Here is a 21515-nt window from a genome sequence, read left to right as displayed (position 1 = left end):
TAGTACAAAACCTAATTTGCCTTTCACTTGCAAGTAAGACTTTTTCCAGCTTATTTTCACAACTTTACTCAATTAAAAAACAAGACTCCGTATAAACATTTTATACTATTTATTGATGCAGCCAGTTTACATTAGACTAGAACCTGCATTTTCAGAACATGCCATTTTTGGCTATTCCTGCAGTCTTGTCACAGCAAAAGATGTACCTTAAACGTGTTTGCAAGTGAACAATGCCTTCTGCTGTGAGTATTCAAGTGACTATCAGTGAAAGTTTAAATAGAATTTATACACACTGATTATGAAAATAGATTTCTCCCATACAATATTCTACCTCTGCCAGCTACAAAAATGACAAAAATAATTCATTTAATTAAGTACGTTTCTCCAGCTATACCCGCCCTTCTTCCTTCAATGCATGTACATTACCCCACTGTTAAGGAAAGTGGTACATTAAGAAATGACCCTATATTTATAATGCAACTTTTTGCCATGAAGATAAGTGTTGTCCAATAAGTCAAAAGGCCTAAGAGCCTGACAAATCCCAATTCTGCTCCAATTGGCTATGTGACCTCGAGCCCAAGAAGGTCATGTGACATGATGAAGTCAAACCCAATACAGCCCCATTCCCCCCTGTCATGTACTTTTTGGGAGCTCATCTTTCCTAGGAAAATAAATGGTTTTGCTGTAACCATTAAGCCCACACCACCTTCCTTGTATAGAAGACGGTAGATCTGCACTTCTACAGCTAAAAAGGCGACCCACTGAAGTAGCTGTGACAATTTAGATCACGGTTAACAATGGCAAGCTCTGCAAGTTTAACATCATGCTACCTTTGTTCCTATCTTCCAGTAAGATTGGTATTTCCTTTGATTTTAACTTTGGGGTATTTTAAGTTAGTGAGGTAAACATTCTTGATGCACCCAGTTTTATTTGGTATAAAAAGTCTGTGCTTGTTTGATTGTGTACAGAATAATCACAGAGACGTATGAGAGGGTCTCAACTGGTGTTACAGTGGAAACAGCTTCTTGAGTGAAATTAGGGTGACCAGATAGCAAGTGTGAAAAATGGGGACGCGGGGGGGGGGGAGTAATAGGAGCCTATATAAGAAAAAGCCCCAAAAATTAGGACTGTCCCTATAAAAATCAGGACATCTGGTCACCCTAAGTGAAATTCATTGCTGGATGGAGATCCCATAAGGCTTTCTGCACTACAGAAACTCCATAGTTCCCTGTGCACTAACAGATAGAGAGGGGTAAAGGAAAGGAGTTTTGCCTCAGGGAAGTGGCTCCCATGGTTGCTCTGAATAGGCCCAACACGAAGCACGGGGGAAGGTCCGTGCTATCCATGGTTTCAGTGTACAGAATGCTTGCATAGCATATGTTCAGGGGCAACACTGGCCATTCCATACACAGCAGTAGTGACCATGGAGAGAGAGGCTGGGCATCAGGCACTGTGTCTACTTTGCTGGAGGAATAAATGGTCTTCCCCTTCACAATCCACACTTAATTTCCTGTTTTAAAAACAAACAAAAAAAACCCCACATGCACTTAGGCTTGGGGCTAGAAGGGACACGTATAAGCTAGATAGATTTTTCACTTGTCAGCACTCCACACTGACATTGAAAGGACTAAATAAGTAGTATGCATCTTGGAACATGCTCCTTTAAGTTCTGATTATAACAAAGCTCTGCTGTGCATGAAGATTTTCTAGTGAAGATAGAGTTGCAAAGATGCTTCCACTGTATATTTCAGAAGTTGGTTGAGCCACTGCATACCTAAATTCAAGCTACTACCAGGCAGTGTTACCTGTGATGACTTATTTAAATGCTGTCACTCCCCCCAAAAGAAAGTACCTGGAAAAAATGTTTTGGGAACTGTTCCCACCACATTCATCATTTAATATGCTGTGCATGAATAAAGAAACTAACTGTAGATATACTAATGCTAATTGTAAACCTGAACATTTCTGCTACTGTATGTGACTAACATTTCATATATTTATATTGCAGATACAAATGTAATAAATATAATTGCATATATTGTGCTTTATAAATTAAAGTCCTAAAAATGCATTCCAAAATGAGGTGATGCTAAAACAAGACTATTTTAAAAAAATACATAACATTCTGGTTCTAAAACTAGCCCACTTCCCTATCTCCATTCAAAAGGTAGCAACAATGTCTATTCCTACACCTATTAAATAAAAGCCCCCTCCCCCCAAAAGTGACCAGAGGTGTTTCCTTAGGCACTACTGAGGATATAAGTTATTGTCTAATAAATGGTATGTCTAGATTATAAAGGGAGTGGGTAGAGAAAGAAAGTCACGATAAGTGTTTTCATTTCTTCCTCTTCAGCAAGTATTCTTCCAGTCAACTGTGCCAGGTCCTATCTGACACTCTGAGACATGTGTAAAGGCGTCAGCATCTCTTCAAAGATAGCTCCTTTTACGTTAGAGCCTCTCAAGTTAGCTTCCTGTAGATCACAACCTGATAAGTCACAATTCTAAAGGATATAAAAGAAAAGCCTCTCAGGTTAAGCGTACAAAGAAATCCTTTTATGAGAGTTTAAGCTAATACAAAAGTACTCCCAGCTTCTGCAGAATGGTAGTTAGAGCAAGCTAGAATTAGTTGGACGCTATGTTATTACCCTAAATTAGCTACTCCTGGTAAACTATTTCAGATTGAGACTTTGGTTGCTTACCACAAGCAGCTACAGTCAAATTTATTTTTAGTGAAGGAATTTGATAAGATACAATATAAATACCTCATCTCAAACTAGCATCCTTTAAGGCATTTGAACCACATTGAACAAAGCTGATGGAAATAAGAATGGTTGCCGTGCCAGCAGACATAACTGCTGGGCATATCAGCAATTTCCTCCATCTTAACAGTTTTATAGTGCTTGTGAACATACCAATTAAGAGAAGTAATTTTTCTACAATAGACACTTAAGGCATATTGCATGACCTCTAACAGCAAGGCAGGCTTCCCCATGCGACCCTGCTGAATGTGGCATGATTCTCCCCAGTAAAGTCAATAGCAAAGCTCCAACTGTCTTCAATGAGTGCATGATCTAACACTAAAAGTTAAGTGTAATGAAATCTCCATACACATTCAGATCTGTGTGTCACTTTGGAAGAAAGGCCAAAAATCTTTTGGCAAGCTGAAAAAACTACGGTTTGAAGTCTTTATTCCTCAGCCTCTGGGGCAAGTGTGAAGTAAGATCAAAAGTACTGACAGAGTGAGATAGGGGCATTTGGGACAATAAAAGGACAAATAAAAGAAAACTGACAGCTGCTATACTTAAAATCAGTGCCTCTTCATTGCTCCCAGTTTAAAGTATCCTTGTATTCCCTTTAATAGATAACCCAGCTGAAAGGAATTAACCTTGCTAAGGCCCTCTATCAATGCTGTCTAATAATTCTACTCGCAGCTTAGTTAAACAAGTTACTGTGTATGGAACAAAAAAACATTACTCACTTCTAAGTCAGTTCCTGCCAGAGTTGCTCCTCGGAGGTTACAGTTTTTCAGCTTTGCATTTTTCAAAGTTGCAACTCTTAGATTAATTCCCGTCATCTGACTTCCTTCCATGTCAACACCTTTCAGGTTAGCACCTAAAATACACAAACAATAGGTCAACAACAACAACAAAAAATACTCAAGGGTGAAATTCACACAGCCAATCCCCTGCACAAAGCTAGGGTAATCATGGGCTTTTGGAACTTGCCCAAACTCAAAGTAAGACATGGCAGAAACAAGACTAGAACTCAGGAGCTCCTGCCTTCCAGTACCATGCTCTCAATTCACTAGACAAAACCTCCTCTCAAAGATAAGTCTGAAACTCTGCCATGTACCATTTAACATAAGTCACAGCATCGCTTGCACTTTTATGTCTGTATGACTCCCAAAGCAAGTGGATACCAGAGAGAGAGAGAGAGAGACTATTTTTGTTACCTTCCAAGTTAGCTTTAAGGCCAGAGGGATCTTCAAAATTACATCCTTTCAGTGATGCCCCTTCTGCATTGGAACAGAGCATCTTTACACCTTGTAGGTTTGCACACTGGTAAAGAAAAATGTACATGCTATCAGTAAGATTCTACACACAGCTCAGAGAACTGTAGAGACCAAAAGGTAAGAACAGCTTGTCAGATCATATCATTTATCTTAGGCTATGGCTACACTACAGAGCTTGCAGCAGTAAGTTCTGTAAATTCTCTAGTGTAACTGCTCCAAGCCGATGGGAGAGAGCTCTCCCATCAACTTAATTAATCCACCCCCAACAAGCAGCGGTAGCAGCTCTCCAGCTGAGATAACACTGTCCACGCTGGTGCTTAGATTGGTGTAACTTCTGTCACTCAAAAGTGTGGCTTATTCACACCCCTAAGCAGCATAAGTTATACCGACTTAAGTGGTAGCTTAGACATAGCCTTATAATAAGGCATTGAAACCCATTATAGCACAGCATATCGTGCCATCTAAGGAGGAGGAGTGAAAGCTTATAACACTGTTCCCCTGCCAACCTCCTAGAATGGTGAGTAGTGCAATAGCACACAGCAGCTCTTCAAGAGACCCAATGCAAGCTCAAGACCTAAAGCTCTATTTACTTTAGGCCTATGCTTCCATAGAAACTGATTTGGGGAGGGAAGGAAATTAAAACTTTGGGATGAACTATAAAACTTATCAGGCACTAAAAACTATGCAAAGTCGGTCAGATCAAGTCTGTGTGTAATCGAACATTTTAAATAAGAGTTGTAAAGTGATCTATACATTCAAGAGCTTGAAAAAGGTTTTTAAAACAAATGTGGCTACTTTGTATTTGTTCCCAATATTGCTCTTCTAGACTATGTAACACTGAACAGCTCAGCCTTTCCCAAGACACAATTCTCACATCAAGCACTGATCCAGAGAGGTCAGCTCGTTCAAGATTTGCACAGCAAAGGTTGGCATGGGCTAGGTTGCAGCGGCTTAAGTTAGCCATCTTGAAGTTTATGTATCGAAGATCTAACCGAGAGAGATCTGCACCACTGAAATTTAGACCCTACAAACAAACAAACAGAAGTTGAAGATGAGGTTTAGTCCAGTGGTCTAAGCACAAAACTGAGTCAGAAGCTTCAGAGTTCTAATCGCAGCCCTAACACCCTCCCTCTCTGTGACCTCTGACACAATCTTTCTGACTCAGTTTCCCATTTCTAAGATATAAATATTATTTTCATCAGAGAGGTATTGGAGCATTAGCTTATGTAAGAAGCGTTACAAATAAAATTTGTTTATTTATAAAACACTGAAGCCCTAGACATTTACTATTACAATCTGCTTGAAAAACTTTATAATTCTATTTCATCTGCACACATCTTTTTTTTTTTTCTTGTGCATATAAAATAAAACATTAGACGCTTACCTTCATTTTGTCTTATTCACCTCTACCCCAATATAACGCTGTCCTCGGGAGCCAAAAAAAATCTTACCGTGTTATAGGTGAAACCACGTTATATCGAACTTGCTTTGATCTGCTGGAGTGCGCAGCCCCGCCCCCCCCCGGAGCACTGCTTTACCACGTTATATCCGAATTCATGTTATATTGGGTCACGTTATATCGGGGTAGAGGTGTACTTAAATTCAGACCTTAAATATGTTCTCAGACAGGTGAATTTATGTAAGGAACTTACAACATTACACAAAGGCTAACCAGTGTTCTCAGTCCCTTAAATCGAAGAAAAATATACGCAAGTACACCTTCTGCTCCATAGAGAGCTAATGAAATGTAAATGCAAAACCTCATACATTGTCCTCAGTTATGTTAGTTCATTTTGCATTTAAATAGGGAACTGATTAGTTCGATGAATGGCTGCTACATGAAACCTTCAACCTAAAATAATAAAAGACAAAAAGCAAAATGGAAGGGCTTTTTTTTCCTGCATGATTGGTTCTGGATCAGCCATATCTTTGAATCAAAACCTCCTGTCTCACATTTAAAAGGAATTAAAAGGGAAAAAAGGAAAAATACACACACATGGCTTGGACTTCACATCACTAATTGTCACATGAGATGTAGGGCATTTTACTATTGGACTCTAGTTCAAAGCAATGTTTGTATTATACCTGACAGCGCAGTTCAGACTTAGTTGGGGTTGCCAGCAGAAATCGGACAAATTCCTTCCGGGATATAGGAGAATGATCCTCAGCTGGCTGAGAATTCTGCAAGAGAGTTGCATCAAAGAGTTTAAAACTAATATTTATAGAAGTGAGAGCTAAAATTGCTTTTTAAAAAACCCAAGACGTACAGTTAAATACAATACAAAAGTTACCTTAATAGCTACTTCCAGATGTTCAATCAATGAATCAATACCAAAAAATCTGGCTTCTTCCAAAACACCTAATAAAAGAAAAAGTTACTTGGCTATTTAGAAAATAAGGGCCCTTTCCTGAATGATGCCAAGCCCCCTCCTTCGCTGGGATATGAGGAAGTTTAAAACCTCCCAAGACGTGCAAGATGTGTCCCCAGGATTGCAAGTGCATAAATTCAATTCCCCCCACCCCAATTAATCTTAACTCTCACGAAGATAAAAACCATCTCCAAGAAATACATAATACAACTGTCAACCATATACATTAATTAGATGTAATTGGGGTAGGGGAAAGGAGACTTTATCCACAGATTAAAGGGAAAATCATCCATCAATTTAGTAATGGTGTTTTTCCAATACAAGCAGTGTAAAAGATCTGGAGTACATGCAGGTTAAGGAATCAAACCAAGAATTATAGTAATAGGTTAGGGCATGCCAAGAATCCTTACAACCCTCAAGTTGAATAAGTACGAATATTTTATTTTCATTCAACTGTAAATCACAGAATTAAACTTAATCAATAACAAATGTACCAAAGTTTTTAAAACATCTACAACCCCTCAGATATACATATACAACTCTTATTGACGCCATTAGATGTACCTAGGGGCAGAGTTTAACCTTTGAGGTTGAATAAATTTTAGGGATGTCACACAGATAATACACACCTAGCAAATTAATGCCATCGTTTACAATGAGCTGCCCATGACGCAAATAGTTCAGAATTGGTTCGAAGTATTCTGGACTGCGATCAATTAGGAATGCTCCCCTGTGATCCTGCTTATTCCCCCAGGCATCTGTTTGCATACAAAAAAATATGCATTGTATTAAATTTGATACAGTGATAACTTTTCATATTCAGATTACTACTGCCACACAGTATCCTCACACCACTCAAAGTAACAGATTGTAATGAGTTAAATAAAAGATTGACTTGAAAGGGTCACAATTTGGAAGAGAACGGAAACTTAAAAAAAAAAAAAAAAAAGGGGGGGGGACGACAATTGTGAATCCAAAACACAATTTATGTTAGAGCAGTCCCCAACCTTTTTCGTCTGGTGGGCACCAGACGACGAGCCACGGAGGACCGTGGCGGCGGACGAGCATCCGCCGAAATGCCACTGACAAGTGGCAACGTCAATAGGCGTTGCCGCCAAAATGCCGCCGACAAGCAGCGTCGTCCACAGGCATCGCCGCCGATTTTCAGCGGCATTCCGGCGGCGACGCCTCTGGACGACACTGCTTGTTGGTGGCATTTCGGTGGATGCTTGTCTGCTGGCCAGTATGCGGGCGTACTTAGATGCCCCGGTGGGTGCCATGGCGCCCGTGGGCACCGGGTTGGGGACCCCTGTGTTAGAGTGTAAGAACCAGCAGGTGAATCAATATAAATCGAAGCAGAACTGGACTGTTTTAGTTTTACTGGAGCATGGAGTGTATTTTTGTCTCTTGAACAGTGCTAGCACATTGATTGCATTAATTGAAACAATGGTCAAATCAGGGTGAGATGCAACTAAAAGCATTCATAAGTATTACTAGTTGTAATTTACGTTTTCAAGATGTCATACAAACTTTAAGCACAACTGGTGAAATGCAAAGCATTCTAAGTTCTGTTTTGGTACTCTAACATATACACATAAGGAGGGGGTGTCTTTAAAAAAAATTAACAGTGTTTCTGCTAACTTCAAGGAATAAGTCTATTTCAAAATACCAACCTTTATCTTTAAACATATGGGCCAGCATACTGTCAGGTTCTTTATTAACTAAAGTGCTCCTGGAAAACAAAGCAAACTCAATTTATCTTTAGCTTGTCTAGCTCAAGAGGTACATTACAACAAATCAAGAATTTCCTGTACCTACAGTTATCAAAGTGATGAGATTGAGACATCTCTCTAAATTACAATGCTGTACCAGACCTATTTTCATAACATGTATAGTGTATTAGGTCAAATTTATTCTCATAAGACATCTTACAAGGAGAGAGCTTATTTGATGGATTTAAAAAACTACAGTAGAGAAGATTCCAAGTATAATTTTCCAGCAAGTTTTTAATACTATCTGAAAACGGTTTTAAATCAGTAATAGTGACCAATAAGATAACTGCACAGAAATATTTTCTCCTAAATAAGTGATTTTTTTTCAATGTTTTTTTATTTGCCCTCTGAAGACTCACCAAGTGAACATACAGTGGTTAATGTAATTATCAGTATCGACTCACGGAAGTCTAAAGTTCTTTGAAAACAAAAATTAAAGTTATATTCCCACCGTGTAGTTGTAAAGTATCGGCCTCCAACATTTAGTGTTAACCAATCCGTGTGCGACCCTGTTAATTCTTCATGAAATTTTACGTCTGTCTGAGGATCTACATTGATGAAATGTACAAAGTGATCTTTAGTCAAGTATATTTCTGAATAACCCCACATAAGATACCTCTTCTGAAAACTGTTTGCACACTGGTGAAAAGAATTTCATATATATTTTACATCTACTTCAAATCTGTTTCTTCATAAGGCAAAACGTTAGTCAACCCCCCCCTCCCCACACACACACACACTTACCAATGAATGGCTCCCCTTCGCAAACAAACAAAACATCATCATCCCTGGGGGGAAAAGAAAAAAAAAGTACTTTTGTATAAAAAGCCATTAGTCCAGGATTAACCCTTTCCCAATCAGTTTGAGGCAATGGAAATTGATTATCATTTACTTAGAGTCTTAGCATCCAATTCTGATCTCCCATTGATTTTATAAGTGTAACACTTAATTTCAATGGAGATATTCGCAATTTACACCAATGTAAGCCAGGCAAGAATCAAGTCCTCTGTTACTTAGCAAGTTTAGTTCAGTTCATTAGTTGTATCTCCTGTAAAATGTATAGTATCTGTTCTCTCTTGTGTGAAGTAAATACAGTCTTACCATTTTAAATGCCCAATCCTCCAACCCTCACACATGTAATTCACAGATGGAAGGGCTGACGGATTAAGCCACATACATGCGCCGTGCATTGGTATCCCTTTAGTATGCACATTTCTGTATAACAATTCAAATAGGTGTTAAATGTCATGACATTCAACTTATACAAGCAGTTTAATTTCTCCTCAAAATTAAAACAAAACAACACAACACTTTGGCTATGATATCATAGCATTTCTGTTTTGGCAAATTAAAACACAAGATGACCTGCAGATAGGAGAATGCTAAAGGGGGAAAATGTTAACTCTCTCTTGCTTCAGGGCATAAAATGACTACAAACAAGGTTCAGGATGGAATCCACAGAGTCATGCAGCATTTCATAATTGACCAGGGGCACTTGTGATGGGATTTGCTTTCTTCTAAAGCATCAGGTATTGACCACTGTTAGAGGCAGGTTATTAAAGTCTAGTTATTGAAGATCCAGGAGGACAGCCCTAAGTTTTCTAACCAGTATCTACACAAACTGCTTTTTGAATGGCTTCTATAGCACTTTCTTCATATATTTTCATACAACAGCATATCAGTATCCATATCAATTAAGTTAGCTTTTGTTTGGACAAACATTACCTAATCAATGCGATATCATCAATGAGTCCACCTTTCCCGTTGTACACACTGGTCGCTTTTATTCCAAGCTTATTACTAGCCACAGACAGCAAATCTGATAATGTCCCATAAACAGCCACCACCTATAAACAAAAGACAGGTAATTTAGTGCTGCAGATACCGTATGTGAATAATTTTTCTGGACAGTTAAACTACTGTTTTTAAAAGAACACCACACATTAGCTACATTTAATATGAAGGGGGAAAAAAACAACAAGCCCCCATGCCACAATCTAATGGCCCTCTCTAATGAGTTGAAACAGTTTTAAAGTTTGCTTTGGTTGTGTCTTTATAATAACTAAGAAATACCTTGAGCATTTTTTAAAAACATCTTTTATTGAATGTACAATGATTATTAGAATCCTACTCTATCTAGTAGGACTTAAGCCTCTTATTTTAAATCCCTCTAATTCTCTCTCCATTCTACTGCTCATGAAATTACTGCAAAATTTCTTTAAAACAAAACACACAGAAAGTCCCCAAGAATAAACAGCCAAGGGTGTGGGGGGGGAAGCCTCCAGAGTATCAAAGTGTTTACAGTTGGGAACATAAGAAATGTCATGCCAGATCAGGCCAGTGATACATCAAGCCAGTACCAGATGCTCAAAGGGAAAGTTCAATAAACTAGTGAGCAATTTGGAACAACCTACTCACGAGCATTTCCTAACCCCCATCACATAGTAGTTGATTTGTGGCCTAAATCTTGAGGGTTTATATCCCTTATAAAAATATATATTAACTTCCTTTTAGATGTTCTCATTGTCCTTATAAATGTGCAAGCCTTTCCTGAATCCTAAGCTCTTGGTCTCAACAGTATCTTGTAGCAACAAGTTCAAGAGATTAATTACACACTGTGTAAAAACAAAAATAAGAATCTGTGAACAGGTAATAATGTTACTAAGCTCTCAAAAATAGCATAACCCTTAAGCAAACTGGCACTATGCTCTATCATTCAACAGATCTCTATTTTTTGTACCAAAAAGAGTTTGTTGATGTGTTTCACAACATGGACACTGATTTTTCTTTTTAAATTACCAGGCATTGCCAAATATCAGCCCATGATCCAAAGGCAGTATATGGAATTGAACAGTGTAGCCTGTGGTCATTCATCTATAATAAGCATGTCCCATGGAGACCACAGGTCACTCCAAGCCTTGCTCCATCTTTTTTGCACTTTTTTGTCTGCTTGGACAAATAACGATGGCTGTAATCAGCACAAAACAGGTTCAGGAAAGTTGACAGTGAACTACATGTAAATTCTGTAGCAGCACCATCTCCCTCAGCAAAATTCCTCCTCCCATCATAAAGTGACCAACTACTTTATGCCACACATTAGTTATTGGGGGTGGGAAGCATAAATAATAAAGTGATAAGGATGACCAGGAGATCTGCCTTTGGCTCTGTGTATTGCCGCAGGCGAATAACAACTTTTGTATGTCAGTTTGCCCATATGCAAAGTAGGAAGTCTATTACTTCCTTACCTCTCCAGGAGGAATAGCCAGTTATTCCTTGTGCAGCGTGCTGACCACATGAATTGCTATACAAGTGCCAAAATTTTAGAAATGCAAGGTATTGTTAGACAAAACACAATGCTGACATAGTTCCCCCCACCTTGATTTGTTTTCACTAAGTTACTGTTTAAATATTCTGAAGCCAAGTAGTGCAATAACCAATTATTGATGTCACACTCATCAATGAGAGCACCAGTCCAGCCACTTACTGCAGCCGTAACCAAACTTCTGACTTTGGCAGATGTACCATATGTATAAAACCTAGCAGAAACCACAGTGATCCAATTGTTCCCATTTGTCAAGTGTTAAGACTGGGGGTGCTATCATAACCAACCCTAGCAACAGATTGGAATAGCAGAAACAGAATCAACTCTGTTAGTGGCATTTACTCAAAAAAAAAATTGGAGCATTAAAATGCTGTAATAGCTGTGGATTTCTTTTCCATTCTATTTCTCCATCTCCCCTTTCCCAGTCACTTGAAATGTCAGGTGTTTAATGATATCAGGGCCTTGAGAAGGTCCCTGAAGTCAGAACCTCCACAAAATGCAGACTGGGAGAACTGAGTACTGCTCAAGGTACAAGACAAGCACCAATTTTGTTGTGTGTCAGAACAAGCTTAGCCAGTTCCAAACCAATGCATTATTTATGGTCTCAGTGCCTCTTCCTAATCACCACACTGCCTATTTTTGTTAGGATGAGAAAAAAGAGAACGGAAAGAGCTGTCAAAAAATGAGGAGGGTGAGGGGAAATCTACTATATAATTGATCCTCACTGGACTGAGACCAAAAAACCTCACCCTAATAAAATCTAAAAATATGGTGAAGGACAAAAGAAATGTGCAGGTGCGTTTGCGGGAGGGGAGGGTGAAGGGCAGACAATAAATGAAGTTTCAAGAAAGCAGAAAAGGAAACAAATGGTGACATTTATAAGACTATTGCTTTTATGTGCATAAATGGAGAAAATATGAAGATAGCTGCTGAAAGAATATTAGATGCACAGTATTGTAGAAGCACTTCTTGCTGCAATATCTCCGTACTGGTCAATTTATACAGCCCTACTGGCCTTGGCTAAGAAAGCAGCAATTTAATAACCTTTCCCACAGGACCGGGGCTGCCAGGCATCCTGCTGCTCACAGAGAAAGTCAACTAAGGGTTTCAAGGAGGGGATGATGGGCCAAACTGAGCCCCAATGTAAGTGAGCTTAACTCCACTGAAATCAAATGACTTGAACCTGGTTACTCCAGGACTGAATTTGGTGAAGTGGCAATAAGCAGTGAAAGGACCACCAATATTGCAAGTGTTTTTATATACTGATTGTTTATTTAGTTGAAAACTAAGTATTGCTCATTTGTTCTGTTCCAGAGCTCTCTAACATTGCTTTCCATTGCAGCAGTGAATACTAAGTCAGTTCTGTCATTCCAGTTAAATAACTCATGAGCTATAGATCTAAGGCAGAATGGGAAAAGGAGCTATGTTTAGTAAGACCTAGAAAGACCAGGTGGGTGAGGTAATATCTTTTATTGGAACAACTTTTGTTGGTGAAAAAGACAAGCTTTTGAGCTTACACACAGCTCTTCTTCAGATCTTGGAAAGGTACTTAGAGTGTCACAGCTAAAGACAAGGTGGAACAGATTTTAATACCTGATGGTTGGTCATCATTTCTTTTTAAGATTTGTACACCGGCTAAGCCTTGAGAACTGAGCCACTCTCCTCCTTCAGAGATTATTTCAGAAGACTCAGACAGTGAGTAAAGTTTAAGATCATTTGTTAGCAGATAACTGAAAGTTTAGATATATCATGGTAGTTGGAAAAGGAAAAGACAGGCCATCACAGAGTCCATTATTGAAAGTGCATGCATATCTCCCCACCCCTCAATAGAGGAAATATCTCACATTAAACCAACACTACATTAAATTTTGGGCTAAAGGCCAATCCAGCCTTAGATGGCTATTTATAAAAACAGAACCATAAGCAGCCTGCAGACTTTAATTTACAGACCTGTCACTGCAAACTAGAAGGAACAGAGCAGGACCTGCATTAACAATGACAATGTGAATGTGACTTTAACCACATGGAACCATGACTCGAGCAAGGAATTCCTAGTCTCTTTGAAATTCTCTCTCCCCCCCCCCCATCAAAAGAAAAGTTAGTGAATACTTTACATATGCTCACTCTTAATGAGCTCAATCCCATTCTCATGGACTTCCATAGAAGTACGACTAGGCCATAACAGAGAGGATCAGTGGAAAATTGGGCAAATGCAGATGTTCTTGAAAGAGGCTAGCCCCAGATACTGAATTACTATATTCTACCCATAGAACTGGTATAGGATGGACAGCAATGCAAAGTTCCCCCATCCTGTCCTGCCCATGTGTCCCAAACCTATCCTAGAGGGACCCACTCTAGAGAATGAAAGGATAATTCAGTCTCCAAGCCATGAAAAGGAATTGCTGCAGATGAGGTTGAAGTTTATTACACATAACAAGTACATAGTAATAGATCCTTAACAAAAAGAAGAACAGGAGTACTTGTGGCACCTTAGAGACTAACAAATTTATTAGAGCATAAGCTTTCGTGGACTACAGCCCACTTCTTCGGATGCATATCATGTTATGCATCCGAAGAAGTGGGCTGTAGTCCACGAAAGCTTATGCTCTAATAAATTTGTTAGTCTCTAAGGTGCCACAAGTACTCCTGTTCTTCTTTTTGCGGATACAGACTAACACGGCTGCTACTCTGAAACCTATCCTTAACAAAGTGCACCGAAATTCTAGCATCTCTATAAATAAGTCATTCATTTCTTAATTTTAATAGTGTAACATCTTATTCTTAACACTATAAAAATTATTGAATAAAACTTAAAAAAGCTTGAACTTCCTTGTTTGAGGGAGAGAAGGAAAGAGGGATCGTGTATTGGAGGCAGGGAGAAGAAAATTAAGGGTCTAATAACAATTAGAGATTTCACCAGAGGTTGAAGGCAATTCCCTGGTGCGTATAATAGAAGGATATTCATAGAACAATTCCCTTCAGGTAAATATGATTCATACACAGACACTATTAAGTTTATATATTGTCTTAAGAGGTTTAATTGCTGTTTTGGTTATAACGCCTCTGCAGGGCCAGAGATTTTAGAAGTAAAAGAACTATTACTACGACTATTATATACTAGTATTACAATCAGACTACACTGGGAGACCGAGGGAAATTTTTCAAAACATGAGTACCCCAGATATATGCCTGTAGATTTATTGCAACATGTCTACCCACACAACCCTGCAGTATTTTCCCCTCCCCCCCCCCCACCTCAACAGCTACAAACAAGTTAGCAGGACTTAAGTCATTCACACAAAATTTGTGCATACTGACTGCTGTGCCTGAAAAACAAAAAAGAAAAAAATCCACCTTTATAGACAGATTTGAAAACCCTTCCTGCACCATCAGCAACCCCATGGTACTTAAACAGGGTGGATTTATTTAAATCATTGTTTAAATCACCAAGTGGAAAGCCTTGATTTAAATCATCGATTTTAATCAACTTTTTCATTTGTACATTTGTTATTTTCTAAAAACACAGTCCTCTCCTTGGTTAAGATCAACATGTTTTCATGGTTATTTACATCCAAATAGAGCCTTTACACTAAAACTGGCACATCTTTTTGCTACCTCGGAGGATACATTATAACTATATACATTTATTTGAGGAATTACGGTATACAGCATATTTTCAGATTCTTACTAATTGTACATTTTTAGTATATTAGAAAATGGTGAATGATATATTGCTTATTTACTAGATGGTTACATTTTTGCTCATTACTTGTGTCAAGCTGTATTAGGATGGTAACTGGAATTTAAACAAACACAAAACAGCATATACAATTTGTTTTTATTAAACAAAACAGCCTTAAATGTTTTGGACACATAAACCTTATAAAAAATGTTTCATATTTACAACTAAATTACTAAGTAAACAGAGAGATTAAGTGTAGTCAGTGAATTAAGCTGATTACTTCAGGTCAGTCTAGGAAAGTTTTCAAATATGCTTAAGTGAAAGAGAGTGGTGCTTAAATTCCTACATGCCTAAGTATTTTGAAAATCAGACAGTCTCCTAAGTTACTTAGGCTAACCTACTGTGCCACACTTAGGCCTGGTCTACACTATGAGTTTAATTCGAATTTAGCAGCGTTAAATCGAATTAACCATGCACCCGTCCACACAACGAAGCCATTTATTTCGAAATAAAGGGCTCTTAAAATCGATTTCTGTACTCCTCCCCGACGAGCGGAGTAGTGCCAAAATCGATATTGTGATTTCAAACTAGGGTTAGTGTGGCCGCAATTCGGTGATATTGGCCTCTGGGAGCTAGCCCACAGTGCACCATTGTGACCGCTCTGGACAGCAATCTGAACTCGGATGCACTGGCCAGGTAGACAGGAAAAGCCCCGCGAACATTTGAATTTCATTTCCTGTTTGACCAGCACAGGAGAGCATAGATGACCACAGACAGCTCATCAGCACAGATAACTATGCAGGCCGATAATCGAAAAAGAGCACCAGCATGGACCATACGGGAGGTACTGGATCTGATCGCTATATGGGGAGAGGATTCAGTGCTAGCAGAACTTCGTTCGAAAAGACGAAATGCCAAAACTTTTGAAAAAATCTCCAAGGGCATGATGGAGAGAGGCCACAATAGGGACTCAGAGCAGTGCGGCGTGAAAGTAAAGGAGCTCAGACAAACCTATCAAAAAACAAAGGAGGCAAACGGTCGCTCCGGGTCAGAGCCGCGGACATGCCGCTTCTACGCCGAGCTGCATGCAGTTCTAGGGGGGGCCGCCACCACTACCCCACCTCTGACCGTGGATTCCGAGGTGGGGGTAATCTCATCAGCCACATCTGAGGATTCTGCGGACGGGGAAGAGGAGGAGGAGGAGCTTGCAGAGAGCACACAGCACTCCATTCTCCCCAACAGCCAGGATCTTTTTCTCAGCCTGACTGAAGTACCCTTCCAAGCCAGTACCCAAGACCACAACCCCATGGAAGGGACCTCAGGTGAGTTTCCCTTTTAGAATATAAACATGGTTTAAAAGCAAGCGTTTTTTAATGATTACTTTGCCCTGAGGACTTGGGATGCATTTGTGGCCAGTACAGCTACTGGAAAAGTCTGTTAACATGTCTGGGGATGGAGCGGAAATCCTCCAGGGACATCTCCATGAAGTCTCCTGGAGGTACTCCAAAAGCCTTGCCACAAGGTTTCTGGGCAGTGCAGCCTTATTCCGTCCTCCATGGTAGGACACTTGACCACGCCATGCTAGTAGCAAGTAATCTGGTATCATTGCATGACAAATCCTGGCAGCGTATGGTTCCGGTGTTTGCTGGCATTCAAGCAACATCCGTTCTTTATCTCGCTGTGTAATCCTCAGGAGAGTGATATCGCTCATGGTAACCTGGTTGAAATACGGGAATTTAATTAAGGGGACAGCGGTGGCCATTCCTACTGGGCTGTTTGCCTGTGGTTGAAAAGAAATCCTTCCCTGCAGTTAGCCAAGCGCGTGGGCGGGGGGGAATTGGCGCTGAGCTTTTTGCCTTTGGCTAGCAGGGATCTTCCCTGATACCAGCCACGCGGTGAGGGGAGGGATAAAGCGATCATCCCAGAGAATTGGATGGGGGGGGGCGGGCTTAGTTTGTTTTCTGCTGCTGAAGGTTAACAGGAAAACTGCAGCACTCAACGGGCTTTGCTTGGTATGTGGAAAAGGAGGGCGCAGAAGCCGAAAGACAATGGCTTACCATGGCCGCATGCAAGCTGAATTCTGTTGCCCGGACCTGCGTCTGTGATCTCTAACACCAAAGCCACAGGCACTCAATATTAAGATGGAAAATGCAACCTTGTACTGAAATCACATGTGCTATGTAATGTGAATAGTGTTGTTCACCATATAAGCATTGTTCTGTAAAATGTATCATTTTAAAAACTTCTCTCCTTTTTTTCAATCCCTCCAGCAGCTGCAAATTTTTCAAGCCTCCCTCCTCCGTCCCGAAGGCTATCTCAGATAAGGCGGCGGAGAAAGAGGACGCGAGACGAGATGTTCTCGGAAATAATGGAATGCAACCGCAATGAAAGAGCTCATTTGAATGAGTGGAAGGACACGGTATCTAAGTACAGGAAAGATGCCAGTGAACGTGAGGTCATGAGGGACGTTCGAGATGAGAGGTGGCAGGCTGCAACGCTGGGGCTGCTGCGTGATCAAACGGACATGCTCCGGCGTCTGGTGGAACCTCAGGAACGGCAGCAGGATAACAGACTGCCGCTGCAGCTACTGTATAACCTCCCTCCCCCCTCACCATGTTCCACAGCCTCCTCACCCAGACATGTAAGAACGCGGGGCGGGGGGGGGGGAGAGGAGGCTCCGTGCACCCTCCCACTCCACCCCAGTGGACAGCCCAACCAAAAGGCTGTCATTATATTCAATTTTTTCAGTGGCCTTTTACTTCCCTCCTATCCTCCTCCCAAACCTCACCCAGGTTACCTTGTCAGTTCTCTCCCTATGTTTATAATCAATTAATAAAGAATACATGATTTTTAAATGATAGTGACTTTATTTCCTTTAAAAGCAAGCTGTGATTTAAGGGGGGAGGGTGGTTTGCTTACAGGGAATGAGTCAATCAAGGGGGCGGGTTTTCAACAAAACAGAACTTTCACACCATAGCCTGGCCAGTCATGAAACTGGTTTTCAAAGCTTCTCTGATGCGCAGCGCTTCCTGGTGTGATCTTCTAATCACCCTGGTGTCTGGCTGCGCATAATCAGCAGCCAGGCGATTTGCCTCAGCCTCCCACCCTGCCATAAAGGTCTCCCCCTTACTCTCACAGAGATTGTGGAGCACACAGCAAGCAGCAATAACAATGGGGATATTGGTTTGGTTGAGGTCTGACCGAGTCAGTAATGAGTGCCAGCGACCTTTTAAACGGCCAAATGCACATTCTACCACCATTCTGCACTTGCTCAGCCTGTAGTTGAACAGCTCCTGACTCCTGTCCAGGCTGCCTGTGTATGGTTTCATGAGCCATGGCATTAAGGGGTAGGCTGGGTCCCCAAGGATAACTATAGGCATTTCAACATCCCCAATGGTTATTTTCTGGTCCAGGAAGTAAGTCCCTTGCTGCAGCCGTTTAAACAGAGTAGTGTTCATGAAGACGCGAGCGTCATGAACCCTTCCCGGACAGCCCACGTTGATGTTGGTGAAATGTCCCTTGTGATCCACAAGTGCTTGCAGCACCATTGAAAAGTACCCCTTGCAGTTTATGTACTGGGTACCCTGGTGCTCCGGTGCCAAGATAGGGATATGGGTTCCATCTATCGCCCCACCACAGTTAGGGAATCCCATTGCAGCAAAGCCATCCACTATGACCTGCACATTTCCCAGAGTCACTACCTTTCGTAGCAGCAGCTCAGTGATTGCTTTGGCTACTTGCATCACAGCAGCCCCCACAGCAGATTTGCCCACTCCAAATTGATTCCTGACTGACTGGTAGCTGTCTGGCGTTGCAAGCTTCCACAGGGCTATCGCCACTTGCTTCTCAACTGTGAGGGCTGCTCTCATCTTGGTATTCTGGCGCTTCAGGGCAGGGGAAAGCAAGTCACAAAGTTCCATGAAAGTGCCCTTACGCATGCGAAAGTTTCACAGCCACTGGGAATCGTCCCACACCTTCAACACTATGAGGTCCCACCAGTCTGTGCTTGTTTCCCGGGCCCAGAATCGGCGTTCCACGGATAGAACCTGCCCCATTAACAGCATGATCTCCAAAGCACTGGGGCCCGCGGTTTGATAGAATTCTATGTCCATGTCCTCATCACTCTCGCTGCCGTAGCCTATTCCTTGCCGCCTGGTTTTGCAGGTTTTTTAAAATAAATTAATGGAGATATCCTATCTCCTAGAACTGGAAGGGACCTTGAAAGGTCATTGAGTCCAGCCCCCTGCCTTCACTAGCAGGACCAAGTACTGATTTTTGCCCCAGATCCCTAAGTGGCCCCCTCAAGGATTGAACTCTTAACCCTGGGCTTTGCAGGCCAATGCTCAAACCACTGAGCTATCCCTCCCCTGGTTCTAGTTCAGTATAAACCCAGGTTCTGGTTCAGTATAAACTGCATGATAACGCGCAAGGTGTTTACAATGTTCATGACTGCTGTCTTGAGCTGAGTGGGCTCCATGCTTGCCGTGGTATGGCGTCTGCACTGTTCACCCAGGAAAAAGGCACGAAACGGTTGTCTGCTGTTGCTTCCCCGGGGGGGAGGAGGGGAGGATGTACCCAGAACCACCCGCGACAATGTTTTTGGCCCCATCAGGCATTGGGATCTCAACCCAGAATTCCAATGGGCGAAGGAGACTATGGGATAGCTACCCACAGTGCAACGCTCCAGAAATCGACGCTAGTCCCGGTACATGGACGCACACTGCCGAATTAATGTGCTTAGTGTGTCCGCATACATTTGACTTTATACAATCTGTTTCCAAAATTCGAATTATATAAATTCGGATTAAATCCGTAGTGTAGACATACCCTTATAAAGTTTGACCTCAAAAGTCACATGGTTTTCCCTCGACTCTTTCTTTTATATGGAAATGTAGACTTTAACTCAAAGTTTCTGATAGAGACTCATGGATTCAATAATATACTTATTATTTAAATGTTTTAAGATATTATAATAAATTTAGGTCTTATGTTTTGTATTACATTCAGATTTCATTTTAAACAGGTATATCTTTTTGAAAAGAAACACAAAATTTGAAGTAAAATAAAATCAAATTTAAATTAAAAAAAAATCCTGATTTTTATCCATCCTGTTACTTACATTGCATCAGAGAAAGATGTATTATGTACTGGTATTTAAGTTGCACCAGTATGATTTACAACACCTGGACCCACTACCCCAGCCAAATTAACATGATGCGTGCAAGAGCACCCACAACCCATGCACAAAGATTTACACTGTGAGTAGGGTTGCCAACTTTCATTGGATGAATTCCTGGAGATTTCATCACGAGACATCATCTTAAACCAGGGATAGGCAACCTATGGCACGCGTGCCGAAGGCAGCACAGGAGCTGATTTTCAGTGGCTCTCACACTGCTCGGGTCCTGGCCACTCGTCCGGGGGGCTCTGCATTTTAATTTAATTTTAAACAAAGCTTCTTAAACATTTTAAAAACCTTATTTACTTTACATACAACACTAGTTTAGTTGTATATTATAGATTTATAGAAAGAGACCTTCTAAAAACGTTAAAATGTATGACTGGGACGTGAAACCTTAAATTAGAGTGAATAAATGAAGACTCGGCCCACCGCTTCTGAAAGGTTGCCGACCCCTGTCTTAAACTAAAGATTAAACTTTAATTCCTGGACACTTCAGGACAGTCCTGGGGGGTTGTCCTGGCAACCCTAACTGTAAGTCATTTGTACCTGCAAAAATTCACATCCACAAATCTGTGACACCCACAAAAATAAATACATACAACCACAGAGCATTCAGTGTTCACATACGTACAGGGCACCAGTGGCATCCCCTCCGTATTTCCCCTCCTAGCCCCGCTACCCCTGACAGCTCCACCGTCCTTCACCCCCCCCAATACCCTTCATACTCCACCCCCTCCCCAAGCTCCACCCTTAACTCCCCCTCAAATTCCCGTCCCCCAAATCTCCCCTGCCCTCGAGCTCCGCCTCCAAGCCGCCTCCCCCCCATCCCCCCAGGGTCAGATCCCTCCTTCCACCTCCCCCAGCCCCACCCACTTGACCTCAGAACCCCTCTCCCTTCGCCAGCCCCCCCTCACCTTCCCGTTCTTGGGGGTGCCATTAACGAACAGGGTGACCCGCCTCATGCTACCAGCGCTCCTGAGGCCACGGTACGTCGCCGCCAAACCCGGAAGCCAGCACCTCTGACTGACATAGCCGGGCCCCAATCGGAGACCCACTCCCACTCCTCTTGCCCAATGGGAGGCAGACAAGGGAGGGGCGTTCCTCCATGCAGGTGTGGAGGTTAGGCAGGGAGGATTGACAGGGGTGAACGTTCTGCTTCGAGGGGGCGGGGTCCCG

The 21515-nt window shown here is 41.4% G+C and overlaps 1 protein-coding gene across 1 annotated transcript; it reads right to left on the bottom strand.

Annotated features, from left to right (window-relative positions):
• Positions 1-94: 94 nt before the first annotated feature.
• KCTD9 (potassium channel tetramerization domain containing 9) lies at positions 95-21499 on the bottom strand. The gene is made up of 12 exons (XM_005285163.4): positions 21254-21499; positions 9879-10000; positions 8898-8941; positions 8605-8701; positions 8055-8113; positions 7011-7139; positions 6304-6371; positions 6098-6193; positions 4887-5036; positions 3953-4058; positions 3479-3612; positions 95-2501 (listed from the first exon to the last, which is right to left on the bottom strand). The coding sequence occupies exons 1-12, from the start codon at positions 21299-21301 to the stop codon at positions 2385-2387; spliced, it is 1170 nt and encodes a 389-aa protein (XP_005285220.1). The 5' UTR covers positions 21302-21499; the 3' UTR covers positions 95-2384.
• Positions 21500-21515: the final 16 nt, after the last annotated feature.

The sequence above is a fragment of the Chrysemys picta genome, chromosome 2 (genome assembly GCF_011386835.1).
Source record: "Chrysemys picta bellii isolate R12L10 chromosome 2, ASM1138683v2, whole genome shotgun sequence".
Taxonomy (NCBI): domain Eukaryota; kingdom Metazoa; phylum Chordata; order Testudines; family Emydidae; genus Chrysemys; species Chrysemys picta.
Note: the sequence above shows the minus strand (reverse complement) of the source record. Positions and strands in the feature narration are given on the sequence as shown.